The 15,947-nt window shown below is 45.8% G+C and overlaps 3 protein-coding genes and 1 non-coding gene across 6 annotated transcripts; all 4 read right to left on the bottom strand.

Moving 5' to 3' along the window:
* On the bottom strand, positions 1-4,624 carry LOC100193755 (uncharacterized). Of its 2 annotated transcripts, none has more exons than XM_020553077.3 (5): positions 4,253-4,592; positions 3,483-3,839; positions 2,922-3,193; positions 1,108-1,307; positions 1-805 (listed from the first exon to the last, which is right to left on the bottom strand). In XM_020553077.3, exons 2-5 carry the CDS (start codon positions 3,746-3,748, stop codon positions 371-373), a joined length of 1,173 nt encoding a protein of 390 aa, XP_020408666.1. In that variant the 5' UTR covers positions 3,749-3,839; positions 4,253-4,592; the 3' UTR covers positions 1-370. The 2 variants fall into 2 exon arrangements, with proteins under 2 accessions (XP_020408666.1, NP_001132313.1); NM_001138841.1 differs by having other exon boundaries at positions 102-805; positions 3,483-3,825; positions 4,253-4,624.
* Positions 4,625-4,751: 127 nt separating this feature from the next.
* Positions 4,752-4,823, bottom strand: TRNAQ-CUG (transfer RNA glutamine (anticodon CUG)). Its single transcript has one exon. It is a non-coding gene; the product is annotated as a tRNA-Gln (tRNA).
* Positions 4,824-5,146: 323 nt separating this feature from the next.
* Positions 5,147-7,068, bottom strand: LOC103627649 (cysteine protease XCP1). The gene is made up of 5 exons (XM_008647944.4): positions 6,293-7,068; positions 5,933-6,168; positions 5,828-5,848; positions 5,568-5,687; positions 5,147-5,448 (listed from the first exon to the last, which is right to left on the bottom strand). Exons 1-5 carry the CDS (start codon positions 6,759-6,761, stop codon positions 5,218-5,220), a joined length of 1,077 nt encoding a protein of 358 aa, XP_008646166.1. The 5' UTR covers positions 6,762-7,068; the 3' UTR covers positions 5,147-5,217.
* Positions 7,069-8,866: 1,798 nt separating this feature from the next.
* On the bottom strand, positions 8,867-12,135 carry LOC100280644 (ribose-phosphate pyrophosphokinase 4). Of its 2 annotated transcripts, none has more exons than NM_001153562.2 (6): positions 11,921-12,135; positions 11,412-11,823; positions 11,252-11,320; positions 10,999-11,127; positions 9,503-9,602; positions 8,867-9,434 (listed from the first exon to the last, which is right to left on the bottom strand). In NM_001153562.2, the coding sequence occupies exons 1-6, from the start codon at positions 12,052-12,054 to the stop codon at positions 9,301-9,303; spliced, it is 978 nt and encodes a 325-aa protein (NP_001147034.2). In that variant the 5' UTR covers positions 12,055-12,135; the 3' UTR covers positions 8,867-9,300. The 2 variants fall into 2 exon arrangements, with proteins under 2 accessions (NP_001147034.2, NP_001395025.1); NM_001408096.1 differs by having other exon boundaries at positions 8,868-9,425.
* Positions 12,136-15,947: the final 3,812 nt, after the last annotated feature.

The raw sequence follows: 15,947 nt of genomic DNA, 5'->3' as shown, positions 1-15,947 counted from the left end.
AAGGAAAACGAGCTGGGTTTTTTTTTCAGCTTCGACGTATCAATATCAATAATATCATACGGTTCGTATACGGCGTTAGATGTGCGACAGCCACCAAATTTCTGCTGGAGCATCAGTTGCATTTGGATCTAACAATGGCTAGTTACATTACAGCTCATCCAAGAAAGCGACCTGTTAAACTTTCACCAGTTCACAGTATCACCACAAAGTACATCCGATCCGACCACAGGCAGATGTCAGGAGGGATACGATCTGGGGATTGCTCATACGCCTGACGCCTCCTCCTCAATAAAAACCAAGCATGAAGCTTGGAAGTTGGAACCACTGTTACAGGATCCGCAGTGTACGTACATGTGAACCAAACACGAATTCACGCTCTGCCTCTCTTGAGAAGGTACCGGAGGGAGAAGTACCCCAGAGCGAAGGTCTGCCAGAACCACCCGGCAGCGTTCCTCGGGTCAACCCTTCTCGCCAAGAACCAGGCGTACACGGCTTCGCCAGCATGCAGTGCGATCGCTACCGCCAAGACCAGCCGGATCACGAGCATCGAGCGGAAAACAAACATGTGGACGTCGAGCACCCATTTCAACGGGCCGACTGGCGGGAGGCAGGCGGCAGAAAACACGGCCAGCATCCCGATCGTTACGGCCAGCCAAGTAAATATGGTCGGGCCATCCAGCTCCATTCTCTTCCGCTCTTGCCAGTACGAGATCGTTGCGGCCAAGCCTTCGTGGGGCCTCACAATGGGCACGTAGCCGAGCTCCTCTCTAGCTTTCAAGAACGAAAAGTAGTGTGTGACACCAACCTGCAAGCAACATCAGATGATTATTTACAGATGCCTGGATATTGGCATTCGTACCTTAACCTTTGTCCAACATCAAACAAAAATGTTATTTGCAAGTCTGCTGGCCTAGTCAGGAGTAGTTCAGTAGAGAGATCCCTTGAAAAGAACTGTTTTTTTTTTAAAAAAATAAACTAGCAATGAAATTGACATGACTGGTCCACTTGCATCTTCTGGCCATTATATGCATATTTCAAAACTATGCTGGGGTAGGTTAAGTGGCAACACAAAGGAGAACATCAAAATTGCACATGACAGATGCTGACCTTGTAAACTTCAGCGGGGAGAATTAGAGGCTGAGGCATCCATTTACTATCAAGCCATGGGTAGAACAGTGTAGATATGAATAAAAATATTCTTGAAACGGCAAGGGCAACGGAGGTATCCAGCACCACTTGAGGAACGGAATAACCCAAACTTTGAAAAAGGGGCTTGATGATAAATTCAAAAGTATTGCATGGTGATCCTGCAAAACACTTATAGCTAAGTAAGGCAATGAAATGTATAGCTGCATATATAATCACCGTGTTCTATGTCACAGAGATCTCGAGACACCAATTTTTCAGGGGACATTTCTATTATAAGGAAGAAAAAGTCTAAATTCTTGGCCTTCTCAAAAGTTCCGTATTTACTGGGTGTAAACCTTACCCAAGGAACACTTTGTACTTGTATTGCGAATAGTTCTGTTATTCAAGTAATGGCTATTGGAATCCTGGGACACCTAATTATGGAAAAATGTACTGTGTAAAGTAGCTAGTAATTACATTTTTCCTCAAACACACAGGAGGAGCTGTGTATCCTTACAAAGTGGTAAAATACCCCCCCCCCCCCCCCCCCCCCCCCCCCCCCCCCCCCCCCCCCCCACTTCCAAAAAAAAAAACAAGGAAACACAAACACCAACACTCAGCCTATGAAAGTCAGAATTGCACCTTTATTACAAGATAAGCGACCAAAAATTACCTCCAAGGCTCCAATGAACTACTACCAGTACCAAACCATTGGCAGTCAAAAAGACAATGCCCTTTTTATCTTCTGTCTCCTTTTTTCCTTGTTTTATTAATGTATATGTGCCCCCAAAGTAGGCTATGATGAGAGTGCTAAAAGACTTTTCTAGGAAGAATTAGATGACAGGTTAGAGCTATACCTATTAGCGATAAGCTTTTCATAGGAACAGATCTCGACAGACATGTAGGTACAACAAGTGCAGCTTTCAAGACGGTTTATGCAGGTTTGGGGTGTCGTAATAGAAACCAGGAGAGGAAGTCTTGGACTTTGCGGTAGATTTTGACCTATTAATAGTGTTGAGAATCTCATTTAGTGACCTGTATACACAGCAGAGGCAGCAGGCAGCAAATATGTTCCTTGGTGAACATGAACAGAAGATGCCCCTTGCAAATCAGTCACCCAAGCATGGTCAGGGAGTGCTTTTGAAGCTGTGCACTTGTTAACTCTACATTTATTTAGGAACTAAAGTAAAAGGCAGGGTGCAATATTTTCAATTCTCTGCCCATGAATCCAACTGTCCGACAGAGTGTAAGCACCATCGCCAACCTCAGAGCATACTTCCATAGAGAAGACAATATTGCTAGCAATGGTGTTATTGCCAAAAGCAAAGCGAAAGGGCTTCTAGCTGAGTTGGTTAGATGGACTAGCTGAGTTGGTTAGATGGACTGAGTAGCACTCCTCAGGTCCTGAATTCAACTCCCGTGTGAGCGAATTTCAAGCTGGGTTAAAAAAAATCCCCTCATCTGTCCACGTCAAAGTATAGATCTAAGGCCTAGTGCCGCTGTGAATGGGTGGGGTAGGTGTTTAGAAGTTTTGTCGACCTACATGACAAGGTCTTCTTCTTAAATGCAATGCCGTGGGACAGTATTCCCTCACAGGTCCAGTTTCTTTTATTGCCAAAATCAAGACAACAAACCACAAATGTCTTCTCTACCTAGCCTAGACTTTTTTCAAATTCAAGTTAAAACGAAATTATCAGTATCACTATGGACAGAAAAAAAAAACACAAAGATGGTGCAGCTGCATGAGTATAATTAGTAATGACATCACAGAAGCTAACAGTAAAAGCAATTACCATCGCATATGAAATACGCCTGACCAGCTGCTACAGGAGTTCCCTTCCTGTCAGGAATGTCATCTAAAAGTCCCATGCTTGCCAATATCAGAGCAAGAACTAGATTATCTATATAAACCCAATCTGTCTTGACACCTGGGTCCCCAATTTTGAAGAAAGCTAATCCCAACTTTGCAAGGGACAGGATTCTTGGAAAATGACGCTCTTCACCTGGTCCATATATAGCAGCAGGGCGAATTGCACATGTATAAAGACGACTACTTTTATCACTCCTGTAAGATTTCACCCAATCAGTAAGACAGGCTGCATACAATCAAATGCCACCCGTGGCTTACAAGCTGAAATGAAATTCTTGTTGTTGTTTAAAGAGCAATTATGGATGACAATTTTTTTCAGAAGACAATATCACAATCTAAAAAAGTGTGCAAAGGGTAGCATCAGCCTAAACAATTTCTTTCTAACCGTCGGTTTGGAGGACAGCATGGTCCACAAAAAAAACTGAGCATATTTGCCATATTTTTCAATGTACTGGAGCCTAGCAAAGGAGAAGGGTAAACTTACTTAGCTGGCCGCCCGTTACTCTTCAGTACCAGCTGTTCAGCAACTGATTTGCTGCGCCCATAAGCATCAACATGGTCTTCAATCGGAAAATAAGGCAACGCCTCATTTCCGTTGACAATCGGCTTTCCTCCAAATACCACATTGTATGTGCTTACATACACAAGCCTTCTGACACCTTGCTCATGGCAAGCGTCCAGTACATTGCAGGTCCCATTTATATTAACCTCATCAGATCTCGCAGTCTGCACCATCTCCTTCCCTGACATGCCATAAGAAGCAAGGTGGAAAACACAGTCCACTCCACGGAAAGCCCTCCGCACATCATCCTTCTTTCTTATGTCCCCTGCAAAACAGGGCCTTAAGAAACTGATGTATCATTCCACAAGCTATATATTGGTAACCAGTTGCATTAAACACAGAGAAACAGAAGGTAACACGGTGATTGCAGGCAAAACAACTATGCAAGAGCCACCAACTATTTACCTAGATACATAGATACACAGATATTAAGATAGTAGTGGTACAGTGACGTCCTCCGTTTGGACACACTAATTTAGTAATTTGCATCTCGTACGAGAAGCCGAAACTACAACATAGAAGGACTACAAGCACTCCAAACCGTCTTATTCTAAGAGGAATCCAATTCTGCTGCTCACAGCGCAGTAAATCGCATGAAGTAAGCTATTTACCCACAGGCCACAGCGACAGCAAAGTAAAACCGTGGGGATTGCAGCGATCTGAACTGAAGATGGTAAACTGGAGGGACTGACCTTGGATGATTCGGACGCCGGCGTCGAGGAGCTGCTGGGACCAGGAGGAGGAGGCGCGGAGATCGAGGGACCGGACCTCGCGGGCACCGCGGCGGAGCAGCTCGAGGCTGAGGGCAGCTCCGACGAAGCCCTGCCCGCCCGTCACCGCGAATCGCAGACCCTCGATCCCCTCGTTCGCGCTCAGATGCATCTCCTCGCCGGGGTACAGGTCGCCGGCGGCCGACGATAACCTGGGCGGTCGCCCTGGTGCTACTCCGTGCTGCTGCTGCCTGACCTCGGACCCGCGCGAAGCGTCAGCAGTTCAGCACGATGCACGACCAAAGACCAACTCGATGGAGTCTGGACTGGACTCTCTACTGCAAATTTGTGAAGTGGACGAGGACGACTACAAATTCTGAGGCAAATTTGCATTTTATTCATCGTTATTATCAGAATATGAATTACCTCTAAAAAACATAAAAACATGAAAAAAAAATCTTAGGCAAAATGTGAACAAAAAAGGTCCCACCGAGATTTGAACTCGGGTTACTGGATTCAGAGTCCAATGTCCTAACCACTAGACCATGGGACCTTTGATGCTGAGGTCTTAGCAATATGATATATAATGACTCAAAACAACTTGTGTCTCGTAAATGGTTTTAGAAGATAAACTGAACTCCACGAATCCTTCGTTAGCAATACTTGATTAACACCTGCCGGTGAGATTGGGAGGCTGGGAGCACGTTGTTCCGATTAACTGACCATACTTCGGTTACCGCTTGGCCGCGCAATCGTATATCGCCTTCCAAGACAGTCGTGCAGATAGATCACAATATATAGTTGTTCCTATCGTGCTGGAGTGATGAGTGCAACATGGATTTTGTGAAATCAAGTATGGGATCTTGACAGCAATGGTAAAAAAAAAGGCATTTTGCCATGTGGATATATTTAAAAGAATAGTTTCGAACAAACTCGTTACAAAAATATTAAGCACCCCAGCGTGTTGCATTTTTCACGGGATAGGAGGCCATGGTATAGATTCCGCAGACACCCTCCGGCTTCCCGGTGCCCATCTTTATCCTGACGTAGCCTTGCTCCCCCCAGTTCTTGCCCCACGAGTTCTTCATGGTGATGTAGTTCTGGCCGTACGATGAGCCGTACCCGACGGCCGTCAGCGCATGGTCGAGCTCGACGCTGCAGGCCCCGTCAAACACCCCCTGCAGCAGTGCAGCCAGCCAGACGAGGTATACACGCACATGTTACTTCCCTTCTGTGACAGCTAGTGATGACACCATCTGAAACCAACCATACTACAGGCAAGTCAGTTGATACTTACCCCTCTGTAGAACTGGAAGTCCCTGCTCCCTGCAGCTATGCCGACGCTGACAGGCTGATGGGCCAGCGCTTTCAGCAGGCTGATCTCGCTGTTCTCCGGGACATCCTCGAATCCAGTTAGGTCTTGTTCGGTTATTCCCAATACACATGGATTGGATGGGATTGGAAAAAATTCTTAAGAAGTTTGACTTGTTTGGAATTTAAACCCATCCAATCCCACTCAATCCACATGGATTGAGAGCTAACCGAACAAGCCCTTATAGTGACGACGTCAGCTTGGGGCTAAACACGCACGCCAGAGCAAAGGATTAGAACCCTGCGTCCTAGTATCATCCAGTTCACATGTGAAGATTTTTGTGTGCGAACCTGTTTCTCTTTGCAGTAGCCTTCTTCCATGAGGTACGGGTAGTCGTCCTCGGCGTGGATCCCCTGGCTCCCCATCATGTAAGCGAACGCCAAGTCCATGGTCCCCCCTTCGCAGCCGTGATCCAGCGTGGTGTCGCAGTCCACCAGCTCCTGCTCCGAGAGCGACACCAGCTTGCCCGTCACGATCTGGTTGATCCCTTCGACTGCTGCCACCGACGAGAAGGCCCAGCAGCTCCCTGCAAGCATTTTTTTTTTGTTCGCCTTGTAATCGCATCTCCCACCGTCTAGTGGCATCTAATCGGCACAGCAACACGCTGAGAAGAGGATGGCGTTCGTGTATTGTCCAGAGACGGAACTCACCGCATTTTCCCTGGTTCTTGACCGGCGTCACGGCTCCCTTGTACCTCCAGTCGACTGACCAGGGCAAGCTGCCTGCGGCTGCGGCCGCGTACCTGAACGCTGTCGGGGTGCGTGTCTGTGGCGCGCCCGCTCTTGGCAGTGCTCGCTTCAGTCCCAGATAACTGGCCTTGAACTCCTCGTGGGCGACGTCGGCGAACTGGTTCAGGCCCAGCCAGTAGCTCCCGTTCTTCCTGTTCGTTTCCGCGATGTGCATCAGGTTCTGCTTGAATATCTCGTACCTCTCCAGCTTCTCCGTCGGGCTGGCGTAGAGCTTGCCGTGCTTCACGGACCAGGATCTGAAGAGGCTGCTGGGCAGTGCGAGGTCTTCCTGGGAGTATCCGACGACAGAGGGGTCTCGGTGGTGGTTCGCGGAACAGGCTGCAAACGCTAGGAACAGGACGAACACCGCGACCGCGAGTTTGGGTTCCATGTCAAATGCCTGCTGCTATTTTTTGCCCCCTTGTTGTCATGGCATGTGCAGGATCCAGGAACACCTTTATACTGCGAATATCTATGTTTCTTGCAAGTAAATTCCCTGCACCAGCTATGGCTCTTCTGGATGAAGCTTCTCAAGGGCAGAGCCTTGCTTTAGCAGGAAGCTGTTGCTGCGGCCTTGCAGTTGCACGTATGCTTCTGTTCCACAAGTTTCGTCCAAGGATGCTTTTTCGGTGCTTCTCCAATGCCTCAGATGACGCTTAAATCTTGGTTTTGGTAGTATGATGAATTATAGTAAGGGTATCTTACACTTGCAGCTCTGCTGCGCACCTGTTGGAGGTAACTTGCTCGACCATGCGAAGCAGCTGCACGATGGCCTTTTTAGAAGGATACCCAAGTATCTTTTGCTCGCCTGCTCAAGTCATCACTAGGCCTGCAAATGGGGTGAGTGTAAATGGATATTTTAGGTGGGTTTAAGAAATGGTTTTGTTTTGGTGGGTTGTGATGGGTTTTAATTATTAACGGGTTGGGTTGGGTGGGTTTATTTTATATTGCGGGTCAAAATGGTGGATACCCATGGGTATAGATGGATTTGTATAGGTATGGGTTTCCATGGGTATTCACCAATCAGACTACCACCTTAATCAGTACCATTTTATTTCATATTTAGAGAAGTCTTTGATTTCTTTAGTCACACACAGCACATTATACTATACCATTTTATCAGTACCATTTTATTTAAAAATGTGACCAACTATAAAGTTGCATAACTTTTTGATATCTATAAATTCTATTTTAATAGTTTCTACATCCGAGACCGTTTACAAAATTTGAATTTTAAATTTGAAAACTTCACACGAATTTTTCAATGATAAGATGATTTCAAATAAAAAAGTTGACAATTACAAAGTTTCATAACATTTCAAGACCTACAACTTTTATTTTGGTGGTTTTTCCATCCGAGGTAGTTTAAAAAATTTAAAATTCAAAATTCAAACATAGTTTTGCCTGGCAAGATGATTTCAAACCAAAACATTGTCAACTACAAAGTTTCATAACTCTTCAATACCTACAACTTTCACGTTGGTGGTTTTTTCTTTCGAGGTTGTTTTCAAAATTCAAAATTTAAATTTTTTAAATTCAGGCATAGTTTTTGTTGACAATATGACTTCAAATGAAAAAGTTGTCAACTACAAACTTCTATAACTTTTCAAGATCTACAAAGTTTATTTTGGTTGTTTGATTATTTGTTCATCTCACATGATAGTTCTAACAATATGCACAAATTCGATACATATCTCTCGTAGTTCCATAAACTATGAGAGAGATATAGATTTTATGAACAAATTTATTTTTAGTTTATCATATGAAGAAATGTTCAAAATATAAAATGTACATCATGATGAGTTATACAAATTTGTAGTTGAAAACTTTTTCATTTGAATTAATTTACTGCTTTAAAATGTGATTTTTAAAATGTGTATGCGGTTGGCTTGACGTGAGAGACAATAAGCTAAACCCACGGATTTTTCATGGGTTTCCACCCAATTACGGGTTGGTTTGGGATCAATAATGCTATTGGATGGGTTGGGTTTAACTTCCCTCTAGTATTTTTGGTTGAGTGTGGGATGGATATCAAAGTAATTAGATTTGGGTATGGGTGGGAGTGGATTGAATTTTTTGCCATTAGCAGGCCTAGTCATCACCAAACTGAAGAACCCCCACACTATTTTATTCTCAACCAACTACTTGCATTATTGAGTTCGAGTTTGGTGACGAGATGCTAGATGTGCCAACTGACAAGTTCAAATTCCTTGAAGCCTAAACTCCGAGCCAAGGACCAAAAAAAAAAGACCGCTATGATACTAAAATCTACTATCCAGCAGCATCAGCCAAAAAAACGACCACATTGATACTAGAATCTACTATCTCTACCATCCGGCGGCATTATCCTTGAAAAATAGCTTGTTTTAGAACAGCTCGGATAAGATAGGCAAGGGCAGGGTTAAAATGCAATGATGCTACATGCCCTTGCAGTCTTGCTCTTCATACGCAGGCTATCAAGTATCAACACAAACCAATTTGCTCGATGCATCCATGTAACAGTAAAATTCAAGGAGGCCAACATGTCATGGTTGCAATATGACCATCCAATCTAATAGAAATTCAATTAGGTTCATGTTCAGTTACATTGCACTATTTGTTCACAACAAAGCCCAGTACCTGAAGTTGCTAAACCGATACTCCGACGGGTCAGGAAAGTAAAGCACTGGTCTCGCGCACTTCAAACAGAAGTGAACATTGACAAATACACAGCTGTCAACAATTGAGTATCCAATGCCTGATTTTATTACAAACCACAGGGCTGTTTATGGAACCTTCAGGTACTTAACTTACTACACATTATTTGCTTTTCCAGGAACTGGAAACCAACTCTTACATTTAGGAAAAGCGGGAGCATTCCACCTCATAGTACAAGTTTCAATCTGGTGGGCATCAACAATCCAAGCCCATGCCCATCTACCAGTGTACGCTCATATCTGAAGAGCATCTGCAATTGAGCCAGCGAGGCTCAGAACCTCAAATGGAGGTCTTTGCCCAATAGCTTTTACTGTGTGTGGGCATGAGTCCGTGATCCAGAAGTAAGCAAATCTGTCACCTGGCCCAGCTGTGATTAACACATAATAAGCAACAAGAAAAATTCGGAATTGCTAAGTTGGATAAACTGCCAATTACCAGAACTAGACGCCATGAAACGTTCATATGACTGCTTAGGAAACACAGCATGAGTCACATAAGCACTGACTTTTGCAGCGCCATGCAAAGCTAGAACTTTCTGCAAAACAAGACATATTTTTTTTAAAAAAAAAGTGTCAGGTAATGTAAGCAGAATAAGTGATTCTTTGGAAGACAGAGTATATATGCCACTAAGGTCCAACTGAGAATTATTAACACTCATATTTATCAACTGGCGGTATGATAAACTACAGTAGTAAAAACAGTAAACCAGGTCTACCAACAAAGTGAGAGTTCAGAAGGACTAAAAAATAAACACAGGTTGAGCAAAAGAAGGCATTAGTGTTCCTTTTAGCTCTTATCATGACTCTTCGTTTATTCTTACTAGCAAAGTCCCCGTGTGTTGCTATGGTTTCCATTTATAAGTATAAAAGATAAAAACATGTGTGTTATGTTGGCTAGATGGGTGTGAATATGGGTTTAGAGCCGACAACCATGGTTCGAATCCTCATTTGTGTACAGTTTTAGCTCTTTTACCATTTAAATGTGGGGGAGCACGACGACGGTGGAAACCGTGAAAAGTGGTGCTCAGAGATTGGTCGCCTACATAAGGGGCTATCCAGACTAGTGGGCTGCAACACTCTTTTGTGGTTGGTTGTACAGGCCCTTATACAGGCTAGCACGCTGCGTGAAGCGCTTGTTGGGCTGCATCCACTGAAAGGAAACTCAGCTTGTACTAGGCTGTGCAGGCAGCGCGAGTGAAGTGCCTGCACCCGCCCCGCACGAGCCAATGCAATCCCTTCGCTCCCTCTCTGGCGTGCTCCGGTCTGTACCGCCATAGCCACGTCTCCCGTTCCACGACGGATGGAGTCAGGGGCGGACCGACATTATGGCCAGTGGGGGCACGGCCCCCACTCAAATTTCTGGTTCTAGTGGACTTGCTATCTTATTTACTGTAGCTACAAAAGGTTGTTAGTTAGTAGGTCTCTATTTAGGCCCCCACTCAGTATTTCGGACCCCACTCGGATTTCGGGCTAGGTCCGCCCCTGGATGAAGTGGTACACAAAACACTTGTTGTGCAGGCTACCAAACACTAAATGTTTCCCTGTATGAAGTCCAATTTGCAATGCGGGCTACCAAACATGATCTATGCACGTGCAAAGACAGGTATACAGGCCAAACCAAACACCACGTTGTTGCATTACGTTAGGCTGGATTAGCCTAGCCTGCACTAGGAGTCTAGGACCTTATGCAATCAACCAGTCAGACCCTATGTGCATTAAAGAGTATAACCCCCAGAATGGCACGACAATGTGCCCCTCTGCTGCTGTATCAAATGTATGAGATAGATAGTATTTCCTTCTTCCTTCCATGCTGTAGTATACGATATCGTATTTCCTTCCAGACTGAATAAATGCTAAGACAAGTAGATAAGTAAGCATTGCCATCTACTAGAACTACCATGAAGAAGCAATAGAATAACACATCCATCATACCTGGCATTCTCTAAGAGTTCCCCCAGATTGCACTAAATCATCAACAATAACAACATGACGGCCTTCAGGTAGTCCTTCCTTTATACGAACTATTCTCTTGTCACCTTCCCGAACCTTGTTACAGACTATCTATACAATCAAACAGACCAACATGAATGAAATCTACGACAAGAGAACTGAGTAATTCATGACAACACAAGGTATGTGAAACAAACAAAAGATGACATCCAAGCAAGAGAAGGCAACCGCTGACCATTGGAAAGTGCTGTAACAGCTTGTGGAACCGCTTCCACGCACCGTCATCTGGAAAGGCAATGGTGATCTGCACGCAACATGCCATGGGTCAGGACTGCAGTAAGAATTTATCCCTCAAAAAAAAGTTTGTTCGCACATTAGTGTATGCCACTACGCACATTTTCTGCGTCCGGGAGCTGGCGGAGGCGCTGCAGCAGGAGCGGGATCCCTGTCTCGAAGCATGGCAGGACGTCGTCCCCGAAGTAGAACCTCTCCTGGAGCGCGTGGATGTCGTAGATGACGACGCTGGTAGGCCCGCCGCGCGACTTGGGGATCATCGAGAGAATGCGCGCGAGGGTGAACGCGGTGGCGACATCGCCCTCCTCCTCAACGCGCTCGAATGAGCCCGTGGGGAAGAAAGGCAGCACGAGAGTGAATGAGGCAATGAATAGCTTGGGCAGCGCGAAGATGACGGAGATCTGCTCGAATATGACCGACGGCGAGCTGAAGGAGGCCAGGAACGCCACGTGCTGCCCACGGATGTCGTGCGCCTTGTTGATGAACAGGTTCGGGAACCCGTCGTCGAAGCTCCTGGTGGTGCGGCATCACATAACTCGAGGAATCAGCTTGCTCCACGAGATAGGTGAGGCGGGAAGAGGAAGCGGAGAGAAAAGGTAGGGTGGCGTACCGCCAGTTGATGGATTGGAGCTCGATGGCGTCGGAGCTGGCGGCGATCTTGAGGGCGAGCTCCTCGCATTCTGAGCAGTAGAAGAGGTGTATGTGTTTCTTCGCCTTCTGCTTCGCGGCGACGACGACCTCCATCTGCGGGTTTCGGCGGCGGCGGGGACTGGGGAGTGGGGAACCAAAAAGAACGGCGCGGGGAGGGGCAGACTCTGCTTTGACGGAACAGTTGGGGGTCGGGCGGTCGGCTTTATCGAGACGCGAAGTGCGCAACACTGCGAATATTTTCTTTGCTTGATTTTTGGAAGAGTCAATTCCTTTGCAACCATTATAAAAGATCCAAATTCCATATGAACCACTGGAATTTCTACCGTTCGTCCCATGCCATTGTCCAAGATTTTTTATCCCGTTTAAACCACTGCCGTCTCTTTTCGTGGTAACGGACGTTAACAGCAGCGAGGAAGGTCCGTTTTGCCCTTGGCGACTTGAGTCAAGTCCTTGTTGTTCAGGCCGCCGCCGCTCCCAGTTCTCCCGTGAGGCTCTTCTCTCGTTCGTGTCCCCCTGTTCTCCCCGCCGAACCCTAGATTCACAGCACCAAGGATGGGTTAAGCGAGGATGGGGAATCATGGTGGAGGACCAAGGTCCGGATTGGCGGGCGACATGGCACCGATGAGGTCCGACGACTGGCCTTCATGGCTTCCAGATGGGTAAGTGTGCCTCTCATCAGTCTTCCTCAGCTGACCAGCGGTTGGGGCGGAGGGCGGAGGCGGGAGGCGCCGGGGATCGGGGCCTGTGGGCTCGAGGTCGCGGCCGCGGCGGTGGGGGCTCGAGGCAGGAGCTGCGGCGGCGGGGGCTCGGGGTTGGGGCCACGGCAACTGGTAGGCCTCGGGGGCAGGGCTCTGTGTTCATCTGATTGAGTGTGTTTGACTCTGTTTTTATGTGCAGGTGAAGAAGAACCCACATTTGCATGAGTGCCATAGTACAAGGAGAAAAGGTCAGGTGAAGGGTGCAACCAAACATTGGCATTGTCAGTCCCTATGCCTTTGTCTATCATGATGCCATCAATGGAGGTTGCAGACAAGGAAGAGAATCAAGAAACAAAAAAAGAGGTGGCAGGACATGGGAAGAAAAATAAGAGAGAGCCAGAAGTCATCGGATCTCCTGCAATGGGAACTAGAAGCAAAGCCAGTTGCAGTGGCAGTCCTGCCATGGGAACTAGAAGCAAAAGAAAGCTCAATGTCTAATTGGAACTAGGTAGTCTTTTGTACTATTTTTTGGGTCTACTTGACTAGAATTGTGTTAATGTAGTGCTGTGGTCTATATGACCAAAACTGTGGCATTCTATGACCAAAACTGTGATGCTATGGTCTGGATGGCCAAAACATTGATGTATGGTCTGTATAACCACTTGTGTTTTCAATTTGCATTACTTTGCCATACATCTGGACACTGTTTATGCCATACATGTGGATACTGTTTATGTCATACATCTGAATACTGTTTATGCCATACTGGGCATTGGTTCTAGCACCAAGGTTTGGCGCCAAAACCAGAGCAGAGGGTCTGCCTCCTGTGGCAAGAAAGGGAAGATCCAATTTCTTTTTCACGGACCAAACCAGGGGCACACTGGTCCTTTCGTAATCCTGTTACCATCCGTTAGCACTAAATGGGACGGCAGTGGTTTAAACGGGATGAAAAATCTTGGACAATGGCATGGAACGAACGGTAGAAATTCCAGTGGTTCATATGGAATTTGGATCTTTTATAATGGTCGCAAAGGAATTGACTCTTTTTGGAAGCCTAAACCCTAGACCCCAGTCCCCAGCCGCGCTAGAGAATCAAAGCGGCCTGCGATGTGAAGATACGGCGACGCGAACAGTGTGGGGGAAGAATGCGAATTTCCCGGTTTTACGCGTACACCGTACGGGCATAGGTCGTATGCGACACGCCGACACCGAGACGGATCGGCATGGAAAGCGCCGCCGGCTGAACACGGCTACGGAGCAGACGGGTTCTCCTCCATGGCCCTGCCATCATGAAGCACGCAGCCATCGGCCATCGTCATACGCATACCTTTTCTTTTTTTAAAACCCAAGCAGGAGGTCTGTTGGACGAATTCATAAAGTAAGGCGTCTGTTGCTTGTTCCATTTTTTTTTACAAATGCTCCCTTTAAACACCTTAAAATCATCTACAGTACTACTGTACATGTCCTAAGACCATCGCCATACCTCAATAGATACGACCATCGTCATGCCTCAGAATAGATACGCCATGGCATTACTCATAAAGTTCATTTTCCTGTATACGTCAAATCATCATTACTAAAGTGACTAGTGAGAAACATCATGACTCATGTGTATTAAGGGCATGTACAGTCCTAAAACGATGGTTCGGTTTTCCAAATCTAAGTGACAATTAAGAGACTGTGATGCAATTTTAAGGCTCTAGATCATAAATACAGTTAATAGACAATATACCTTTTTCAATTGATCTTCTAAAAACCCTATATTAAATAGGGTTGTAGATCTCCTAAGGACTCTACTTAAATAGCAGAAGTTCAGACTTCAAAGAAACACGACAACCATGACAAATTGACGAGTTGGCAAGCATCAAAGAGTAAAAACTGACATGGGGCTGGTTTGTTCCCCCACTTTACTGGTGGGATGGTAATTTACAAGAGCCTATCTTCCTGTGTATGTTGCACCATTGAACCAAAAACAATGAAGTAATCATAAGTTACACATATGTGGTTAATCGAGAAGCGCTACAAAATCGAAACCTCGAAATATAATGCCAAAACTTTTGCACAGCGACCTTCTCGCCGACAGGAATCTGATTCGTTTCTTCAACAATCAACATGAAATGTCAAGCTGGTGGTCTTTCCAGTAGCATACCTTACCTCACATGAAGCCCGGGTCGAGCTAAGTGTCAGGAGAGGGGAGACTTCAGGCTGCTTAGGTCTCAACTCACGACCTCATCGGATGTTGAATGGCTAGTTTCCAAGTTGAATTTAGGCTCACTGGGATACACAAAGACAGTCGCTGCTGAGGCTGAAGGAGTCAATGCAGCAGAATACCGCACTGAAGTTACTGTGATCCTTGGCAACTGCTGAGAGCCAGAACCAAGCGGTACAAACTTATGACTAACAGTGTGCTCTGATTTCGGTAGAATGAAAGCAGCATGATTGTGAGCACCAGAAAAAACGAAATTCTGAGAATCAACAAGGGAGTACTTGATTTCCTGAAGCAAAGACGTTGAATTGTGAATCTTCACATAGATAGTGAAAGGGATGCCGAGGATTGCATAGGGAGGGCACTCCATGCCCACAACAAGCGGCGGCTCCTCAATGTTGACCTCAGGTAACTGTACTTTCATGATAATAAGCCTATCTTGATCCTCACCGAGGCTTGAATCTCTTGACCAATTCAGGCAAATTTCACCTAGTCTGAAGTTTGTACTGATAGCCCGTGGATTGACCGAAAATATTCCTTTATATTCCTCCCTAGGAGCAACAATTGCATGACGATTGGAAATTCCACTGATCTGTTGCACTGAACACAGCTGCTCTGAATCACCATCAGGTTGAATGGTCATTGAATGCAAACACAAAGGCACTTCAGTGCAGTTTCTTGCAGTCACAATTAGCATGTTAGACTCATTCATAGCAAGAGAACATTTTTTATCATCACTTCCTAAGGACCTGATCCCTGATAGCAACAACGGTTCTCGCCTAAATGATCTCAAAAACTGATGACTAACTAATAAGGGGATCTGCCCTTCAATTTGCAAGCTTCTATGGACGTTAAGCCGGTGCAATGCTTCTTCTTCACTTGAGCCTAGGGAGTAACCAAGTGAAACATAAAGCATGACTGATTTTGCTCGATGCCATTTGATTTCTAATTTGCATGACCAGGAATCACCCACACTCAATGTGGGAACAGATACAACCCCAAATGAATACTGGATCTTTCTTATGCTATCAGCCTCTTCCTTTGACTCTTTATCCTCAGACACAGTTGAGACACCAAGAAGT

The sequence above is a fragment of the Zea mays genome, chromosome 5 (genome assembly GCF_902167145.1).
Source record: "Zea mays cultivar B73 chromosome 5, Zm-B73-REFERENCE-NAM-5.0, whole genome shotgun sequence".
Lineage (NCBI taxonomy): Eukaryota > Viridiplantae > Streptophyta > Magnoliopsida > Poales > Poaceae > Zea > Zea mays.
This window is presented reverse-complemented; position numbering and strand designations above follow the sequence as displayed.